At 47.5% G+C, this 19,735-nt stretch overlaps 1 protein-coding gene across 5 annotated transcripts in view; it reads right to left on the bottom strand.

Annotated features, from left to right (window-relative positions):
- NUP205 (nucleoporin 205) overlaps window positions 1-19,735 on the bottom strand; it is a 1,504,202-nt gene that overhangs the window by 1,388,943 nt on the left and 95,524 nt on the right. For all 5 annotated transcript variants that reach the window (XR_004540594.1, XM_033957880.1, XM_033957883.1 and 2 more), the window contains exon 5: window positions 18,368-18,527. Coding sequence is in view for 4 of the 5 variants with exons in the window: in XM_033957880.1 (XP_033813771.1) it covers window positions 18,368-18,527 (160 nt within the window). In the remaining variant the exon portion in view is untranslated. The remainder of the gene's footprint in view (window positions 1-18,367; window positions 18,528-19,735) is intronic.

Raw genomic sequence — 19,735 nt, 5'->3', positions numbered from 1 at the left:
GTAATTTGGTAAACAAAGGAATGCTTGCTATGGGTCTATAATTAGATTTCGTGGCAATTGATACCTTCTGATCTTTTAAGAAAAGGGGTAACCAAAATTTGGCCCAATTCATCAGGAACAGTCCCTTAATCAAAGAAAAAGTAGCCCATTTAAATAAATCCGCTTTAAAAGTAGATGAAGCATTTTTCATTATGTTTGGGGGACAATTATCCAGCAAACAGTTCGATTTGCCATATTTATTGAACAACTTTAAAACTAGTCTGGGGCTCGGAAATGATCCCAGGACATATCAGCCCTTGAGCCATCTTCCAAGTAACTAAGGGCTCCTATTACAAAGGCGCGTTAGGGCCTTAACACGCGGAATAGCACATGCTAAATTGCCACGCGCTAGACCTTAATGCCAGCATTGAGCTGGCGTTGGTTCTATAAGCGTAGCGTGGGTTTAGTGCACGCTAAAATCCTGCGTGCGCTAAAAACACTAGCGCACCGAACTTCCGGCGGAAACATGGAGCTGTATACAGCGTGTTGCTACAGCTCCGTTACACCTAACCAAGGCGCGGCAACTAAACTGCCTTCCTCCCTCTGATTCGGGTCTCCCGCGGCGCTGAGGAGTGTGTTGGAGACGCGGTGAGACTCGAACTTCATTTTATTCGCAGCCCTGCAGTTGCGGTCGCGGGACGCCCGGAGACCACATGGCGCCGCAGTCAGGGAACGGCTGCGACTTTGCCCACCGAATCGCGGTGCGACTCCTCTCCTGCAGGCCGGAGATCGGGAGCAGTGTTCGTCCGGTGTTGGGGAGCTTGATAGAGGCGCGGCGCGACTCAGACCTGCTTTGCCTAGCAGCCCTGCAATTTTGGTCCCGGGTCTCCCGGCGGACACGTGGCGCCGCAGGAAGAGTGTGGCTGCGACGCTACCCACTGGCACGCGGCGTGGCTTTTCCTCCACAGGATTTAACTTGGGCTCGGTCTCCTCCCTGTACCGGGAAGCTTTTTGGTGGCGTGGAAATCAGGGAGCCTAGGATAGGGTCGCCATGGCAGCTAAGGCGGTCCGGAAGGATCGGGAGCGGAGTAAGCTGCCTGAGGCCAAGATGGCGGACCCCGTGGCGCCCCCGTCGCCGGAGGCTCCTCACTCATCCTGGGTTACCGCAGTTACAGCAGAGGTTCAGGCTGCTTTGGAGAGCTCTCTGGGGGACAAACTGCAGCGCATCCTTGATAAACTGGACACGTTGGACCAGCGCTTTGCCTCCCTCACTTCAGAGGTCAAGGAGACTCAGCAGCGGGTGAATGCTGCTGAGGATCACGTCCAGCAGCTTGCTCAGGAGCAGCCCGCCCACACTACAGCGTTGGCGGCATTGCAAGCCAAGGTGGATGACCTGGAGAACCAGTCCCGCCATAACAACCTTCGGTTTGTTGGCCTGCCTGAATCGCTGCGGGACGTGGAGCTGGGGGCGCTCTTGGAACGCTGGCTGCCTGAGTCTTTGTCTTTATCATCTGCTTCGGGTCCCTTGAGAGTGGAGAGGGCGCATCGCTTGGGGCAGCGGAGAAAGAATGCCGACAGACCTCGAGTGGTTATTTGCCGTATCCTGAATTATCATCATAAGATGGAGGTCCTGCGAGCGTTGCGGCAGGGCAAGAAGCTCTTGTATGACAACAAGCCAATTCTTTGCTTCCTGGACTACTCGGCGGAGGTCTCTCAGGCACGGCGCAGGTTTACTCCCCTCTGCACCCGTCTCATCCAGCGCCACATTGCTTTTTCTCTGCAATACCCGGCTCGCCTGAGGTTGACACATCAGGGTAGAGCTCATCATTTCGACACCTTGGAGGCCGCTCAGCGATTTGTGACGGAGATGATGCCTGAAGAACCACCGCAGGGAGCTGCTGTGGACTGAGGGGACCCATTTTTGGGGACTGGTCTGTGGTTTGAGTTTGGACTGGGGGTCACTCTCTTTTCCCTTTGTGTTGGGTCTTTGTGTTTTCTTGAGGGACTGCCTGGTTGGTGTGTGTGAGGATGGTGGGGGGTTGACCTGGTTATCCTCTGTTAGTTTGGGTCTGTGCCTGTTCTGTCCGGTTTGAGCATTGGAATTTGGATTGGTGGGTGTTGTGGCTGTGGTGTTTGGGGAGGGGAGGGGTGGGCTGAATGTCTTTGGGGGTTTGGATGAGGGAGGACGTCTTTTACTAATCTCTGTGTTTTGGGGTTTGTGGGTCGGGGGGTACTGGTCCTTATTCCCGTGGGAGGGTGTACCTAGTTTCCTGGAAGTGATGCCCTTTTTGGGGTGTCTTGGGTGTAGATTGGGTGAGGGTTGGTTGTGGAGGGGGGATGGAGGGAGTTGGGGGGTGGGGGTGAGCCTCGCAGGGTTGCAGGGATTCCGTGGAATTTTTTTTGGGGGGTTGGGGGTTTTAGTGCTAGGGGTCTGACTTGGTGGCAGAGGTATAGCTTGAATCTTGGGGCCAGAGGTGGCGAGAAGCCGGGGGAGCGGTGGCTGGGACGCTGCTCCGGCATTATACTGGTTTTCTCTTCTCGTGTGATTTGGCTATTGAGAGGTTTACTCTGAATACACTTTAACTTCTTGGAATGTTGGGGGGATCCACTCCCCTATTAAGCGTTCCAAAATATTGCAGCGTTTGAATCGTTCTAAAACCTCTATTGCTTTTTTACAGGAGACCAGATTAACCTCAGCGGAACATGCCAAGCTCTGTACCTGGTGGGTGGGTTCCTATTTGGAGGCGCCCGCCGTGGGGGGAAAGGGAGGTGTTATTATTTTGATCCGTAAGGGTCTTCGCCTACTCACTCAGAAAGTGCTCCGCAACCCTAGTGGGCGTTACATAGCTGCTTTAGTGTTGCTTGATAATCGGCCACTTTTGCTCTGCAATGTTTATGCTCCTAATAATCCATCGGCCAGGTTTTTTAGGGGGCTTCGCAATCAACTCTTACAGTTTGGAGATGTTCCGATGCTGGTGGGCGGGGACTTTAATGAGGTACCGGATCCAAAGTTGGATCGCTCTGCTTCGTTGGGTAGAGAGACCTCCAAAAATTATACGGGTGGCCAACTTTTAGAATCCACCTTGGGGTTGCTTGATGTGTGGCGGGAGCTGCACCCGTTGGAGAGGGATTACTCCCACTTGTCCAGGGCGCACGGGACGCTTTCCCGAATTGATTTTATCCTCATTTCTCGAGCGTTGCTTCCCCGGGTACTGGGGGTTGATATGGGACCCATTGAAATATCTGACCACGCCTGGGTGGGACTTCGGTGGACTTGGGGAGACTCTCCGAACAACAGAGGGTCCTGGCGGTTTCCCTGTTACCTGTATAAGGATTCCCGTTTTCACGAGTTTTGTTACAGTGCTGGCGGGATTTTCAACTTAATAATCAGCAGCATCGTGATGATCCCATTCTCTACTGGGAGACGGCTAAGGCTGTTTTACGGGGGGATATCATTTCCTATGTGGCCAGGGAGTCGAAGCTGAAGCATAGGCGGATTCTGGCTTTAGAGCGGAGGGCGACTGTGTTGAGACGCCAGTACGGCAGGGCGCCCTCATTCCAGCTTCGAGCACAACTTTTGGAGGTCCAGCAGGAACTGAACGAATTGTTGCATCTCCGGGCTCTGCGGACAAGGGAGTACTTTAAGTTTCATTTGTTTCGGTATGCGAATAAGAGTAGTCGATTGTTGGCCCGTCTGGCGCATCCGAGGGGCGGACCTGAGAGCATATCGGCTCTTCAGGACCCCTCTGGGGTGCTGCATCATCGGTCGGAGGAGATATGTGACCTCTTGCGAGAGTTTTTTGCTGAGGTGTATACAGATCCAGGCCCTGAGCTTTTGGATGGGCAACTTTACCTTGACAGCCTCAATTTGCCTTGTTTATCTCAGCAGGATGCAGCCGTTTTGGATCTTCCCATTACTGCAGAGGAGGTGGAGGGGGCGATTGGGGTCAGTCCGTTGGGAAAGGCGCCGGGCCCGGATGGGTTTCGGAGTGAGTTCTATAAGTTGTTGGTGACGGACGTAGCGCCGGTGCTGGCTGAGGTTTATAACCTGAGTATTGCTAAGGGCTTTCTCCCACGCTACGTAAATCTAGCGTCTATTATAGTTCTCCCAAAGCCTGGTAAGGACCATCTTTTGCCTGAATCGTACCGTCCTATATCATTGTTGAACTATGAGGCAAAGCTTTTGGCTAAACTTTTGGCTACCCGCCTGGCGCGCATTTTGCCATCGGTGATCTCTGACTCTCAGGTGGGGTTTGTGCAGAATAGGCCGGTGGCTAAGAATATCAGGCGCATCTTGTTAGCATTGGAACGGACAGGAAGGTAGCCCCGCCATGCTCATTAGTTTTGATGCCGAGAAGGCGTTCGATAAGGTGCGGTGGGGTTACCTTTTTGCGGTGCTGAGGGCGTACGGATTGGGCCCCTTCTTTTTTGGTGCTATCCAGGCGCTGTATAGTGATCCAGAGGCGAGGATTTCGGTTAATGGGACTTGTTCTGGTTTTTTTCCTATTTGCCGAGGGACTCGCCAGGGCTGTCCCTTGTCGCCGCTCCTGTTTGTGCTTTCTTTAGACCCTCTCCTTCGGGAGCTTCAGGTAAATGCGGATATTCGGGGATTGGTCTTGGGAGATTCTCATTTTAAACTGGCGGCGTTTACGGATGACCTCTTGGTCTTTTTAACGGACCCGCAGCGTTCCTTGCCCATATTGTTGGAAAGCCTTAGGGAATATGGAGATTTCTCTGGCTTCGTCTTGAATTTTGCAAAATCCGAGGCGCTCGCTTCCTCGGTTCATCTTCGGCGGTATTGGGGGGGCTGGTTTCCCGTTGCGCTGGGCTGACTCCTCTTTTAGATATCTGGGGATCATGCTGACTATGGATGTGGCCCAACTGTATCGTCTTAACTTAGATAAACTCCTTGCGGATACTAAACGGTTGCTAGCTAAATGGCAGGCGTTGCCGCTGTCTTTGTTGGGACGAATTCATTTATTTCGTATGGTTGTCTTTCCGAGATGGCTTTACGTTCTTCAGACTCTTCCCCTTTCTTTGTTGCAGAGGGATATTCGCACCCTCACCTCCCTCACCTCCCTCTTGATCCGGTTTTGTTGGGGTGGCCGAAGACCTAAATTGAAATGGTCCCTGTTAGTGGGGCCTGCCTACGGGGGTGGTTTGGGGGTGCCTGACATCAGGGTTTATAACCAGGCCTGTTTGCTTCGTCATATTAGTGACTGGGTGTTGGGTACCTCTTTTTATACGGATCTTGCTCTGGAGAGGGATCACTTCTATCCCCTTCATCTATTGTATCTCCTCCATGCCCCGTTGTCTAAACTGCCGCGGCCCTGTAGGCGTAGTATCTTGTTTCGGTCCTTGTGGACGGTGTGGCACCAAGTCCTTCGGTTGTGGAATCAGGACTCTCATACTAGTGTACTTCTCCCGCTGGTGGGGAACTTAGCTTTCCCTCCGGGGGTTGGACCTTCCGTGTTTGGTCGTTGGAGGGCTCGGGGGGTGGAACAGTTGCGGCATGTTCTGCGGGATGATGGTCTCTCTTAACTTGTGCTGAATTAGCGGGGAGGGGGGTTCCTGAGCTTGGACTTCCTTTTGCTTATTGTCAACTCAGTCACTACGTGGCTTCCCTCCAGGGAACTTCTTTGCATGGGGATTTTGGGGACCGGCTCCATACTTTTTTGACTGCAGATCCTGATTCCAGGGTATCTATCTCTGTTCTGCATGGCCGGATCCTGGCTCTTTACCTGCCGAGGGTTTTCCCTGGTATTCTGGAGGCATGGCAGCGGGACTTGGGTAGGGACTTGGGGGAAATGTTTTTGTTAACTGTCCTGAGACGCACTACGGGCTTGGTATACAGTGCAGAATTACGTGAATGTCATTTTCGCACTGTTCTGAGGGCCTATGCTTCCCAGAGTCAGGCTTATCATATGGGCTGTATTGATACTCAATTATGCATCCGCTGTTCGGTGGAGGTAAATTCCTACTTTCATGGCATTTGGAGTTGTGAGAGGATTCAGGTATTCTGGACAGAGCTGGCCTCCTTTTTACAGGGCTTGTTGCAGACCCCTGTGCCAGTCTCAGTGCAGTCTATGCTGTTTGCTCATTTCTCTTTCTTGAATATGTACACTTCTTATGAAAAATTGTTTCTTAGCAAATGTTTTATTTTGGGGAAGAAATGTATCTTGTGTTGCTGGCTTTCTTCTGAACCACCCTCTTTCTGGTATTGGAGGAATCGCCTTCATGAACTTCTGGGTTGGGAGGCCCGCTTGGCCTGTTCTTCTCGACGCCGGAGCAGAGACTTTGTTCACACGTGGACTCCGTATTTGAACATTTTGACTCCTGAGAGTCGTAGTCGTGTTTTGAATAGACTTCACCTCTGATTCAATGCTTTAATGTGTTCTCGCTGTTCCCTGCCTAAGCATTTGTTGTTTGTATCTGGGGGGGGATGGGGAGGGGAGGGCGGGGGGTTGGGGTTTCTTTGCTGTGGGGTGGGGTGAGGTGGGTCCGGGGAGGGCATAAGAGTCCAGTCCTCCGCGGGTGTTTGATGAAAATGCAAATCTTGGTTGTCATTGATTTTATATTTCCTATTGCTTAATAAAATAGATTTTAAAACAAAAAAAACCACTAGCGCACCTTAGTAAAAGAAGCCCTAAAGGTCAGGGGAAAGCCGACAGGATGTCCCATAGAAGGAACTATGGACAACTACTCAGACACAGGAGGGGACGACCACAAAGCATTTAAGAGAGACAATACAGGAGCAAGGAAGGATACCGTGAAGGAACCAGGGGAGACTGCTAAGCTTAAGGAGTCTAAGAAGGCAACACAAAGGGAACTCAAATGTATGTATACAAACGCTAGAAGTTTGAGAAACAAAATGGGAGAATTAGAAGCAATAGCAAAGAACGAAGAACTGGAAATCATAGGCATAACAGAAACCTGGTGGAATGACGAAAACAAATGGGATACAGTACTTCAGGGATACAAACTGTACAGAAGAGATAGAGTGAGGCAGAAAGGTGGAGGTGTTGCACTATATGTTCATGAAGAAATAGAATCTGTGAGAGAGACTATGACAGAAGAAAAAGAGAAGCTGGAATCCCTCTGGATAAAGATTCCCAGACACAACGGAGCTGACACAAAGATTGGCCTTTACTATCGACCGCCAGGACAAATGGAAGAAACAGACATGGAAATGATAGAGGAAATTAAACACGAATGTAAGACAGGTAATGTTATAATCTTGGGGGATTTCAATTTTCCTGGAATAGACTGGAACCTGGGAATTTCAAATTGTGGCAAGGAGGCAATGTTCCTGGAAGTGCTAGGGGACTGCTTTCTGGAACAATTGGTGGGAGAGCCGACAAGGGGAAACGTCACCTTGGACTTGGTCCTAAACGGCATTACGGGGCCAGCAAAGGAAGTAGAAGTCACGGTCCCGCTGGGGACAAGCGATCACAACATGATCAACTTCAGACTCGATGTCGGGAAGGGGAAAAGTACCAAAACCTCAACCACAACTTTAAACTTCAAAAGGGGAAGATATGATAGCATGAGAGCCATGGTGAAACAACGGATCAAGAAAAAAATGGGCAAAGTCAAAACGGTAGAACAGGCATGGTCCGTTCTGAAAAATACTATCACGGAAGCACAAAGCCTCTACATTCCGAGGATATCCAAAGCAAAGAAAACCAAAGGCAAAAGAGAGCCGGCGTGGCTTACTAAAGAGGTGAAGGAAGCCATAAAAGAAAAGAAGGACTCCTTCAAAGCATGGAAACGCACGAAAACAATCGAAACTTGGAACAAACACAAGGGTGATCAGAAGAAGTGTCACAGGGCAGTGAGGGATGCCAAAAAGGACTATGAGGAGAAAATAGCGTAGGAGGCCAAAAACTTCAAGCCCTTCTTCAAGTACGTGAAAGGGAGAAAACCCGCAAATGAGGCGGTGGGACCGCTGGACGACCAGGGAAGGAAAGGGTACATCAAGGAAGACAAACAAATCGCAGACAGACTAAATTCATTCTTTGCGTCTGTCTTTACAAAGGAAGACACTGCAACAATTCCAGAAGCAGTGAAAGTGTTCAAAGGAGTAACAGAGGACAGCCTTACCACAGTAGACGTGGACTTGGACCAGATATACCGCCAGATCGACAAACTCAAAAGCGACAAATCCCCTGGACTGGATGGAATTCATCCGAGAGTCTTGAAAGAGTTAAAAGTGGAAATCGGAGAACTATTCCAAAAATTTGCCAATCTGTCAATCAAAACAGGGCAGATACCAGACGACTGGAAGATAGCAAACGTCACGCCGATATTCAAAAAAGGATCAAGAGGAGTACCGGGCAACTATAGACCTGTGAGTCTCACGTCGGTCCCTGGGAAGATGGTTGAGGCGCTGATCAAGGATAGCATAACCCGGCACCTAGACACACACGACCTGATGAAAGCCAGCCAACATGGATTCAGGAAAGGGAAGTCATGCTTGACGAACCTACTTCAATTTTTTGAGACAGTGAACAGACAAATTGATAATGGAGAACCGGTGGATATTATATACTTGGATTTTCAGAAAGCGTTCGACAAAGTTCCACATGTAAGACTCCTCAGGAAACTGCAGGGCCATGGAATAGAAGGAGATATACTAAGATGGATAGGCAAATGGCTGGAGAACAGAAGGCAGAGAGTGGGCATAAATGGGAAGTTCTCGGACTGGGAAAATGTGACTAGCGGTGTGCCCCAGGGCTCGGTACTTGGGCCCATCTTATTTAATATCTTCATCAATGACCTAGAGGATGGAACATCCAGTGAGATCATCAAGTTTGCAGATGACACAAAGCTATGCCGGGCCATCAAATCGCAGAAGGACAGTGAAGAACTCCAGAGTGACTTGAGCCGATTGGAGAATTGGGCAGATAAATGGCAGATGAAGTTTAATGTAGAAAAATGCAAAGTGATGCACTTAGGCAGAAAAAATAAGGAACACAAGTATAGTATGTCAGGTGCAACTCTGGGAAAATCTGAACAGGAAAAGGACCTAGGAGTATTAATCGATAGGACACTGAAGCCGTCGGTGCAATGTGCGGTGGCAGCGAAGAACGCGAATAGAATGCTAGGCATGATAAAGAAGGGAATCACGAGTAGATCGGAGAAAGTCATAATGCCGCTTTATATAGCGATGGTCAGACCACACTTGGAATACTGCGTCCAGCATTGGTCTCCATACCTAAAGAAGGATATCATACTGCTAGAGAGGGTGCAGAGACGAGCAACAAAGCTGGTGAAAGGTATGGAGAACCTGGATTTCGAGGAAAGACTTAAGAGACTGGGGTTGTTCTCCCTTGAGAAAAGGAGACTACGAGGGGATATGATCGAGACATTCAAAATACTGAAAGGAATCGACAAAATAGAGCAGAAAAAAACACTATTTACAATGTCCAATGTGGCACGGACAAGAGGACAAGGGCTGAAGCTAAGGGGTGGACAAGTTCAAGACAAATATCAGGAAGTTCTGCTTCACACAACGAGTGGTGGACACCTGGAATGCTCTCCCAGAAGAGGTAATTGCGGAATCCACCATTCTAGGATTTAAGGGTAAGTTAGATGTACATCTCCTTATGAGTGGCATGAAGTGACATGGGTAGGGGTAGGCTAGATGCACTTCTCTTTACGAGAAGCTTGGAGCGATATGGGGACCAAAACTATGCCAGGGTACACCTGGCAGGGCCTCCGCGTGTGCGTATCGCCGGACTTGATGGACCTAGGGTCTGTTCAGGAGATGGCGCTTCTTATGTTCTAAGTTGTGAAGCATCATAGTTACAAGTAGGAGATTGTAATGTTGCTCTCAAATCTAAAATTTTATTACTGAAGAACTCTGCAAGAGTATCAGGAGAGGGCGAGCATTTATTATCCTCTTTTAAAACCAGTGTAGTATCGGTTAAGTTACAGATAGATGTAGAGGTAGGTTACAGAAATAGTCAGGAACCACTTCACAGGACACAGACCTGATGGGCCGCTGCAGGAGCGGACCGCTGGGCGTGATGGATCTCTGGTCTGATCCAGTGGTGGCAACTTCTTATGTTCTTAAATAATTTTCTACTATTTATCTTGGCTAACCCTATTTTCTGTGCATAATAGTTTGAACGTTTTCTCTTTAATCAGGAGTTTATAGTTCTTTAATTTAAGTCTCCAATTTACCTTGTCCTCCTCCCTATTTGATTTCAACCAAATCCTTTCCAGTTTTCTTAATTCCTGTTTAAAAACCAATAGATCAGTATCAAACCATTCATTGGAGGATCTCTGTCTCTTTTTATATGTTTTTAATGGAGCTATCTGATCTAATACTTGCTTACTGAACTTTTTCCATCTTGTTGGAAAATTTGAGCTCTCCTCACCTTTAGGATTTAGCTCTTAATGAGACCACAATTCTGTTGGATTTATACTTCCTCTATTGGTAATCAATTTTACTTTTATTATCCAATTTTGAAAGAGGCTGTTTTTCCGGCCATCAAAGTTCAAAATTGCATAAGTAATGATCTGACCAGATGCATTCCTTCCATACACCTTGAATAAACTGAATTTTCGGCCAAGTCACTTCTTTCGTCGAAAAGGTGACCAAATCTAGTTGGCGACCCTTTTGATGTGCAGCAAGATCGCCACATCCCTCTGCCTCCCACTAAAAGTGGAAGAGTAGACTTCCCCAACCCAGTTCCTCTTCAATTTGGCATGCAGACTAGCCAGGATCGAAGATCTCTTAATGGAGGACTTAATACCATCCACATTGAAAGTAAGCAGCTTCAAGTCAGCCATACCACCAGCAGGGAGGGAGACAAGACCAAGATGCGGGAAAGAGCAATCCCACCCCTAGCAACTGATCCAGCACCAGGTCAGCCATGATCAGCAAACATCCAAAACCTCGGACAGCAAATGCTATGGCTATACAGCATGAACAGAGCCTCCCAGCTGGGCTCTGCAGCTGCCAGAAAATTGATGCTCCACCGCAAGTTCAATTGTACCTGTACCCACCCCCGCCCTCCCGTCGCACCCACTCGCAACATCCGAACTTACACTTACACCCATACACACCACACCGTTCCCAAACCCTCCTCTCTTCCCTGAAAGCATGCTCTCCCCTCTAGTATACAAACCCATATAGAAACCCCCAGCCTACCCAGGGAAAACCCTCCCCAAGAAGATTCCAAAATTCACATCCCTTCAGAACCAGAACAGCAAAAACAGAAAAACAAGAACAAAACAGAACAACCAGTCCCAGCAGACAGCAGAGTGGAGCCAGTTCATAGCAGACATCCTAGGACCCCTCCGAATACTGCACCTCCAAGACGCTGGCAGGAGTCTCCCAAGTCACAGATCTCCAGAGGTCTCTATCAAAACATCCCAGGGCAGGGAGGCCTGCACCACCTCCCGATAAGACTGCATCACTAGCTCAGGATAGTAGGCAACAAGCCAGGGGAGACTTTCCCCCGGAAACAGCAGGCAGTAAAAATCCTCAAGGGCTCTAGGGCCAGGCAGCAGGCCTCCAGACCTGTCCCCAAACTGAACTTTGCATGAGCGGGAAACCCGACTGGTCCAGCAGAGAAAGGGCGCTAAAATCAGGCAGGGCAGCATTGTATAAAAACTCATGCTCCCTCCACTGTGGCCAAGTTAGCAGTCTCGCCATTATGTGAATTTCCTGGGACCCTACCAGTTGCTGCGCCTCCAATATGCTGGCATGAGTCTCCAGGATCTCAGACAAGCAGTCCATAAACCTCCACCAGGAAGCCCCAGGTCAGGAAGTCATACACAGACTCTTGGTGGGCTGCAACATCAGCCCAGAAGAAAAGGCCGCAGACCTGGAGAGACTTCCTCAAGTACCAGCAGGCAGGAAAAAACCCAGGGTCAGACACCAGGCCTCCGTGCCAATCACAAAACTGAGCCGTGCATGCTCAGGAAACCCCACAGATCCAGCAGAGCAAGGGTGCTGAAATCAGGCAGGGAGGTGCTCCAAAAAAACTCTGGCTTCCTCCACCATGGCCAAGTTGACAGTTTTACCATCATGCCAGACTCTCAACTTCGCGGGATACACCAAGGAGACTTGCAGGGTGGTGCAGAACAGAGACATAAGTTAGTGCTGTGCTGCAACACGTGTAGAGTAATCATTGAATACCAGTACTTTAGAGCCGTCATACTCCAGGGCCCACGCTTTCCGAAATGCTTTAAGAAGCTCCTTTTCTCTCCAGTTGATATAGCGAACAACGGCGGTGCACGCTCGCCTCTTACCTGATAGTCATGCTCCAATGCGGTGAGACTGTTTGCAGGCAAAGCGCACCTCACCTGCCGCCTGTTCCAACTGCTCCAGGAGCCACTGGCTGAAGATCTTGTACAGGTCCTAGTCTGTCACCGCTTCCGGCAGCCCCACTATCCGAAGATTGTTTTGCCTGCAGCGGTTTTTGTATTCCTCCAGATTCTTGGCAAGATTGGACAACTGTTTCTGGACCTCAGAAACCTGCGCTGCCTGGCTCGTACATGTGCCTCCTGGTTGGACACTCGCTGCTCCACCTCTGCTAACCTCCAGCTATGAGAATCCAACTTCTCATTCATCTCATCACCGCAGATTATATTTTATTTACCCAATCCGCCAGGGCTGCTGACACAGATTTTGTTATATCTGTGATTCATCTCCAGTGGGGAACAGGAACGTTGCTTGGTCTGCCGCCATCTTGGAAGGAGTGGAAGGGATTTTATCCTTGTGGCCCCATGCCGATTTTATACGCATACCTGGCGTTTCTGTTCAATACAAAGGGCTCCCAGCAAAGGCAAAGACTCTTCCCCAGCACAAGAGCATGAATGTGCCCGCTGAGATGCAACAAAAAAATAAAAAAAATAAAAAAAATCGGTAAAACATGCTGATCTCAGCAGTGTGGGATCTGAGCTCTCCTCACATGCGTCTGTTTATTCTGGCTGTTATCACGTGACCCCCAGTCTTTTCTGTTCTTTTTAAGAACAAAGGAACATAAGAATAGAATAGTGGGTCAGACCAATGGTCCACCAAGCCCATTAGCCTGTTCTCACAATGGTCAATCCAGTTCACAAGTACCTGGCCAAAACCCAAGGAGCAGCAATATTCCATGCTACCGATCCATGGAAAGTAGTGGCTTCCCCCATGTCTCTCTCAATAACAGATTATGGACTTCTCCTCCAGGACATTGTCAAAACCTTTCTTAAAACCAGTTATCCTATCCGCTCTCAGTAATTCCAAAATATAGCGAGTTGAAATAGTCCAAATAGAGAGATCAGAGTTCTCCCTAGGGCCTTTTAGCCGGGCGCTCCGCCTGGCTAATTTAGATGACCACCCAGCTATCATCCGATCGTGAATTCTGCATCTGCCACAGCTGCTCAACATTAAAAAAACACCAGCTTAGAGAACTTATGCTCTGGGACTCTAACGTTTGCATGCCGGCTTCCCTTCGAAACCGCAAGTTATGTCCGGGGGGGGGGGAGAGAAGAGAAGTGAAACTGACATGCACATGTTAGAGCCCCGGAGCATGCGTTCGGCTACAGGCTAAAGCGGGAGACAGGTCAGTGAAGCTTACAATTTGCTGTTCTTGCTGCCGGGTTCTACCTATTTTCTGTTTCCGCGAAGGCAGGACCAGGCAGCATTTCTCTAGAACAGGGGTACCCAATAGGTCGATCGCGATCTTGGGCCAATCAGCCTTCCTCTCCCCGACGTCAATTCTGCCGTCGGAAAGGAAGTTCCGGCCCAGCCAGGCAGCGATTGACTAGCAAGAACTTCCTCTCCGACGGCAGAATTGACGTCGGGGAGAGGAATGCTGGTCAGCACGACACAGGGAGAGCTTGGGGCAGCAGCGGCTTTGGGGCATGTTATCCGATAGCGGCGGCGGCTTGGGGGCCTGTTTCCCAATGGAGAGGGGTTAGTTTGTGATTACATATTCCATACTAGGTGAAAGTGTTTTCTCTGTTTGAAAGACATGGTTTTCAGTTAGGTTTGACTGTGTAGGATTGGTCTGTACTAGTCTGGCTTGTTTAGTTTTACAATGGGTGTATTGATGTACTGCTCACTGCAATATGTAAGATGCTGTCTTTTCCTAGGTACACTCTTGTGTGATGTGTGGATTGTTACTAAAAATCATGTTTTTCATGCAGATAGGGGGTGTCAAAAAAACGATGGGCCTCGGGTGTCACATATGCTAGGTACACCACTTCATAGTTTATATCTAATCCACAAGCCTGCTTTAAGGACCTACAGGGCATGTATCCCTCTGATTCATGACAATTTCACTTCTCATGTTATTTTAGCCATTCTTTTTATTATACAACTGCCCAGATAAGCATCATTCTTTGACGTGATTGGACCTTGAAAACTAATGGTAACAGTGTTCTCCCCAGAAATTTTTTCCAGCCATGAAAAACATTTGCTGCATTTAGTGTGCCACAAAAAACATTTGCTCCATTTAGTGTGCCGGAGTTAAAAAAGTTTGAGACACTCTGCTCTATACCATTTGAAAGAGGGCAAATATCTAATTATTCATTTCTAGAATTGGATACTTCTTAAATTTAATAAAAATATTATAGAACAAGTGTCAAACCTTAAGAAAGGCAGTCATATTGAGCATTGGAAAATAACTAATAATAATTAACTAATACAAATAGTACACATTTAGGGCTCCTTTTACCAAGCTGCGATAGCAGTTTTACCACGCGCTTAGCTCATACAGAATTGCCGCATGCGCTAGACGCTAACACCAGGATTGAGTTGGCGTTAGTTCTAGCCATGTAGCACGGCAATTCTGCACGCGCTAAAAACGCTATTGCAGCTTAGTAAAAGGAGCCCTTAATTTTCCCCACCACCAAATTTCCCCGTCCCGCCCGGCTACTTTTTCATGCCACCCAGCTGGAAAAAATTTCTCCCATGGAAAATGGACTATATAGTCCATTCAATTCCTATGGGCTTCATTCAGTGCATTTGCTGTGGCAGAATTGCTATCGCAGGATACAAAGCATTATTAACTGATTCAACATGACTTTGAAGTTGGTTGAATACCTTTCTCTCAAGTATGATAGTTTTGAAAGAAATGGAAGGTTTGATACTGGCCAGTAGTTACTCGGAATAAGAGGATCTGCATTACTTTTATTCAAGGGTGGCTTAAATGCTACTGGAACACTGCCTAAGTGTCAAACCTTAAAAAAGGAAGTCATATTGAGCGCTGGAAAATAATTAATAATAATTAACTAATAAAAATCGTGCACATTTAATTTTCTCCACCACCAAATTTCCCTGTTCCGCCCCACCCCACCCGGCTACTTTTTTGTGCCCCCGGCTGAAAAAAATTTCTGGGGAGAACACTGTGGAGTATGACCTCAGTCTCTAATATCTCAATGTACTACTTGCCTCATGCCAAAGAGAACATAAGTTTTGAACTCCACAAGAAAACTAATTCAGCCTGATTTAATACAAACAAAAACGAAAAGAAAAACGAAAAACATATTACACAAAGCAAATAGGAGAAGAATCTCAAGACACAAAAAAACTATTCCAACTACCGTATTTGCCGGCGTATAGGACGACTGGGCGTATAAGACGACCCCCCAACTTTTAGTTAAAAAATAGAGTTTTGTGTTATACTCGCCGTATAAGACGACCCCTTCTTCCTTCTCCACCCCTTTGTATTCCCCCATGTGCTTTCAGCGTTCTTCTCCCTCCTCTGTCTTCAAGTGCTTTCAGAGTCCTTCCCCCCCCTCTGTCTTCACCATGGCATTTCAGCGTCTTTCTCCCCCCCCCCTCCTTCTCTACCGCCCCGGGTGCAGCACAGCCAGCCAGGTCCCCTTACTTTTGTGGCACTTCCCCTACCGACCGACAACAGCCCGGGTCCGACAAACTTCCCTGCCCTTAACCGCGAATCTAAATTACCTTCTTACAGCTGCTGTAAGAAGGTAATTTAGATTCGCGGCTACAGGGCAGGGAGGATTGTCGGACCCGGGCTGTTATCGGTCGGTCGGGGAAGTGCCACAAAAGTAAGGGGACCTGGCCGGCTGTGCTGCAACCGGGGCGGGGCGGCCGCCCCTCTCTCTTGGTACCGCGAGGCTACTCTCCTTCTCCTTGTCTGCAGCACAGAGCCGAACGGAAGTCTTCCCGACGTCAGCGCTGACGTCGGAGGGAGGGAGGGCTTTGTTTAAGCTTTGTTTAAGCCCTCCCTCCCCTCCGACGTCAGCGCTGACGTCGGGAAGACTTCCGTTCGGCTCTGTGCTGCAAGCAGAGAAGGTAGGGAGAAGAAGAGCCGCGCGACTGAGTACATCCAGCCCCGCAAGTAAGGGCATGTAAACTGTACCCGGCGTATAAGACGACCCCCGACTTTGGGGAGGATTTTAAGGTACTAAAAAGTCGTCTTATACGCCGGCAAATACGGTACTAAAAGAACTCACAGACACCAAACCCTACCTGGCAAGCAGCAACACCCCCACCACCCTCTTAACATTCTTCAAAGATAAAATCGCAACCATAAGATCCACCTTCAATGGAACACCTATGCACCTAGAAGAGATCACAACACCCTCCACAGAAAAAGAAGCAATTGTCGCAGACAGAACATGGTCCCACTTCTTACCAATACCGTGGTCATACTTCAACAAACTCTACAACAAATACAGCCACGCAACTTGCAACCTCAACCTCTGCCCCCCCCCCCCATACCTATTGAAAGCCTCCAGTACACTATTTTGCACTCTACTCTTGCAATGGATACAAATCCTACTAACTAAAGGCCTTTTCCCACAAGACCTCAGCAAAATCATCATCACTCTAATCCTGAAAGACCCCAAAAGAGAAATAGACCAACCGTCCAACTACAGACCCATAGCCTCAATACCACTTTATGTCAAGCTAATGGAAGGCCTGGTAGCCAAAGTCCTAAACTCATACCTAGAAAACCACAACCTACTCCACCCAACACAATCAGGCTTCAGAACTAACCGCAGCACAGAAACCCTACTGGGCTCACTCATAAACACCGCCAGACAACACCACAGCACAGGCAAAAAAATGCTAATTATCCAACTAAATCTCTCCGCAGCCTTTGACCTAGTAGACCACAACATCCTTCTACAAATACTGGACTCAATAGGAATCAGAGGAAAAGTACTATCATGGTTTAAAGGATTCCTACAATCCAGAACATACAGAGTTAAAACAAACAAAGAAAAATCCAAGTCATGGTCTAACCCCTGCGGAGTACCCCAAGGATCACCTCTTTCCCCCACACTCTTCAACCTATACATTACCTCCCTTGGCTCCTACCTAGACAAACAAGGTCTAACCTCCTACAGTTATGCAAACGACATCATCATTCTCCTTCCATTTGATCAACTAGCACCATCCATGGCAGACACGATACACAGAACAATTGAAACAATAGCAACATAGTTGAAAGACCACAAACTAAAACTAAATCCGGACAAAGCAAACTTCATTCTACTCGAAAATAACAAAATCCCAACCGTAACAAGCCTTGTCATAAACTCTACAACATACTACTTCCAACCCAATTTAAAACTCCTGGGAGTGCTAATAGACAGAGGCTGTACAATGCAGCCACAAATCAACAATAAAAAAAAATCATTCGCAGTCATGAGAAACCTGAGGCAAGTCAGAAAATTCTTCGACAGAAAACAATTTCAACTCTTGGTACAATCCCTAATACTAGGTCTAATAGACTACTGCAACATACTATATCTCCCATGCATAGCAACCATGATAAAACAACTACAAACAATACAAAACACAGCCCTAAGACTGATATACTCACTGAAGAAATTCAACCACATCACAGAGGCATACCACGACTCACACTGGCTCCCAATACAAGCAAGAATACACTTCAAATTTTACTGCCTACTATTTAAAGCAATAAACGGAGACAGCCCAGCCTATTGGAACAATCGACTAATTCAATCCACCTCAACCAGACATAGGAGACCCCACGCACCATTCACACACCCTCCAACCAAAAACATCAGAAGAAAAAAACTATACGACAACCTCCAAGCCACTCGAGCTGCAACACTTGACTCACAACTCTACAACCTACTGACCATGACCAGAGACTACAAAACTTCAAGAAAGAAATAAAAACCCTTCTTTTCAAAAAACACATAAAACCCAACTAACACAATCAGGAATGTCCCAAGCATCACCTACAACTACTACATATGTACCTCCAATATCTTGACAACTCAGATGTAATCCTTATCAACTCAAAGAAATGCACAAACTACTCCCTAAGTACTTTTAATCTCCGGACAATCCATTTGTAATCTGCCTTGAACCGCAAGGTAATGGCAGAATAGAAATCCCTAATGTAATGTAATGTAATGTTATGTGCCTTACCTCCTTGCGATGTTTTTCATTTCCCAACCCTCGTGCTCTCTGAAGCTTGTCAAATTCATTATTCACATTAATTTGCAATACTAGAGTCAGGATCTTCTGAGTCAAGCCCTGGTCCATCAACTCATCTGTGAAGCGTGTTGTTAAGGACACCAACTCTGCACTAGAAAGAATAAATATTGATAGTGATATTTGGGTAACTTTATTATTTATTTGTATTGTATATTAGGATATATTATGATACAGTGGTACCTTGGTTTACGAGCATAATTCGTTCCAGAAGCATGCTCTTAAACCAAAATACTTGTATATCAAAGTGAGTTTCCCCATAGGAAATAATGGAAACTCGCTTTGATACGTTCCCTCCCACCCACCCCCTCCCTCCCCCCCCGCGCGAACCGGCACCCCCCGCCCGAACAACTTGAACTTACCCCCCCCCCCCCCCCCCCCGGTCTGGCACTGGCACACAGCCCACAGGACGTGCTGGTGCCACTAGAAGATCTTCCTGCCTCTGCCGGCTTTGAGCATGCATCTGCGCATACTCAAGACCTTCTAATTCTCCCTCTCGCCAAGATTCTCGGAGATCTCCGAAAATCTCAGCGAGAGGGAGAATAGGACATATAGGAATAGGAAATATCTGTGTGTGTTATTGAAGGTGGCTCACGTGACACATTCCCACACTGGGAAAGGCTCCACCGGTCAAGAACCATTCGTCGTAGGGGCATTTTTTGTGGGGCTTTATGTTATACAGGCACATATACCTTAGCACATTTGGTATAACATTGCCAATCCAGGGAGCTGCACAAAACCGTATTAGGATCACCAACTATGGCAATAAATTAAATAGTCTCTTTTATCCAGCCACTATTCGTTTAAACACCCAAGCTACTAGATTCTGGATAGATAATGTTTTATATACTTTAAGAAAGCCTCAGCCCCACCACTCCTCCGCTGTATAATCTCGCAACCGCGGGAAGCATTACGTGGTGCCTCATCATTGGCCAGCCATATTGTTATGCTTAGAATGTTCTTTAGTTGGTTTATATTTTTCAATAAATAAAGGAATAAATATCCAATATCAAAATGTATAAATGTAAAATGCTTGGTACTTAGCTTTAGATTAGCTTCATTGTCAGCCAAACCTGGGAGCCAGATCCGACATGTTTCGCTCAAAAGAGCTGTATCAAGGGTCTCCCTAAGTAAAACAGAACAGTTCAGAGAAGAAAATTATAGACAACCGTTCATGTCTCATCCTCCTCTCACGGTAAAAATTTTTTCAGTTATAATATAAATATTCAACCATCTTATGAAACAAATCTTACCGAGATTGCCGCTGTCATCCGACTCAAATTTCAATATATGAGAAAGATG

This window comes from Geotrypetes seraphini, chromosome 9 (assembly GCF_902459505.1).
Source record: "Geotrypetes seraphini chromosome 9, aGeoSer1.1, whole genome shotgun sequence".
Classification (NCBI taxonomy): domain Eukaryota; kingdom Metazoa; phylum Chordata; class Amphibia; order Gymnophiona; family Dermophiidae; genus Geotrypetes; species Geotrypetes seraphini.
Note: the sequence above shows the minus strand (reverse complement) of the source record. Positions and strands in the feature narration are given on the sequence as shown.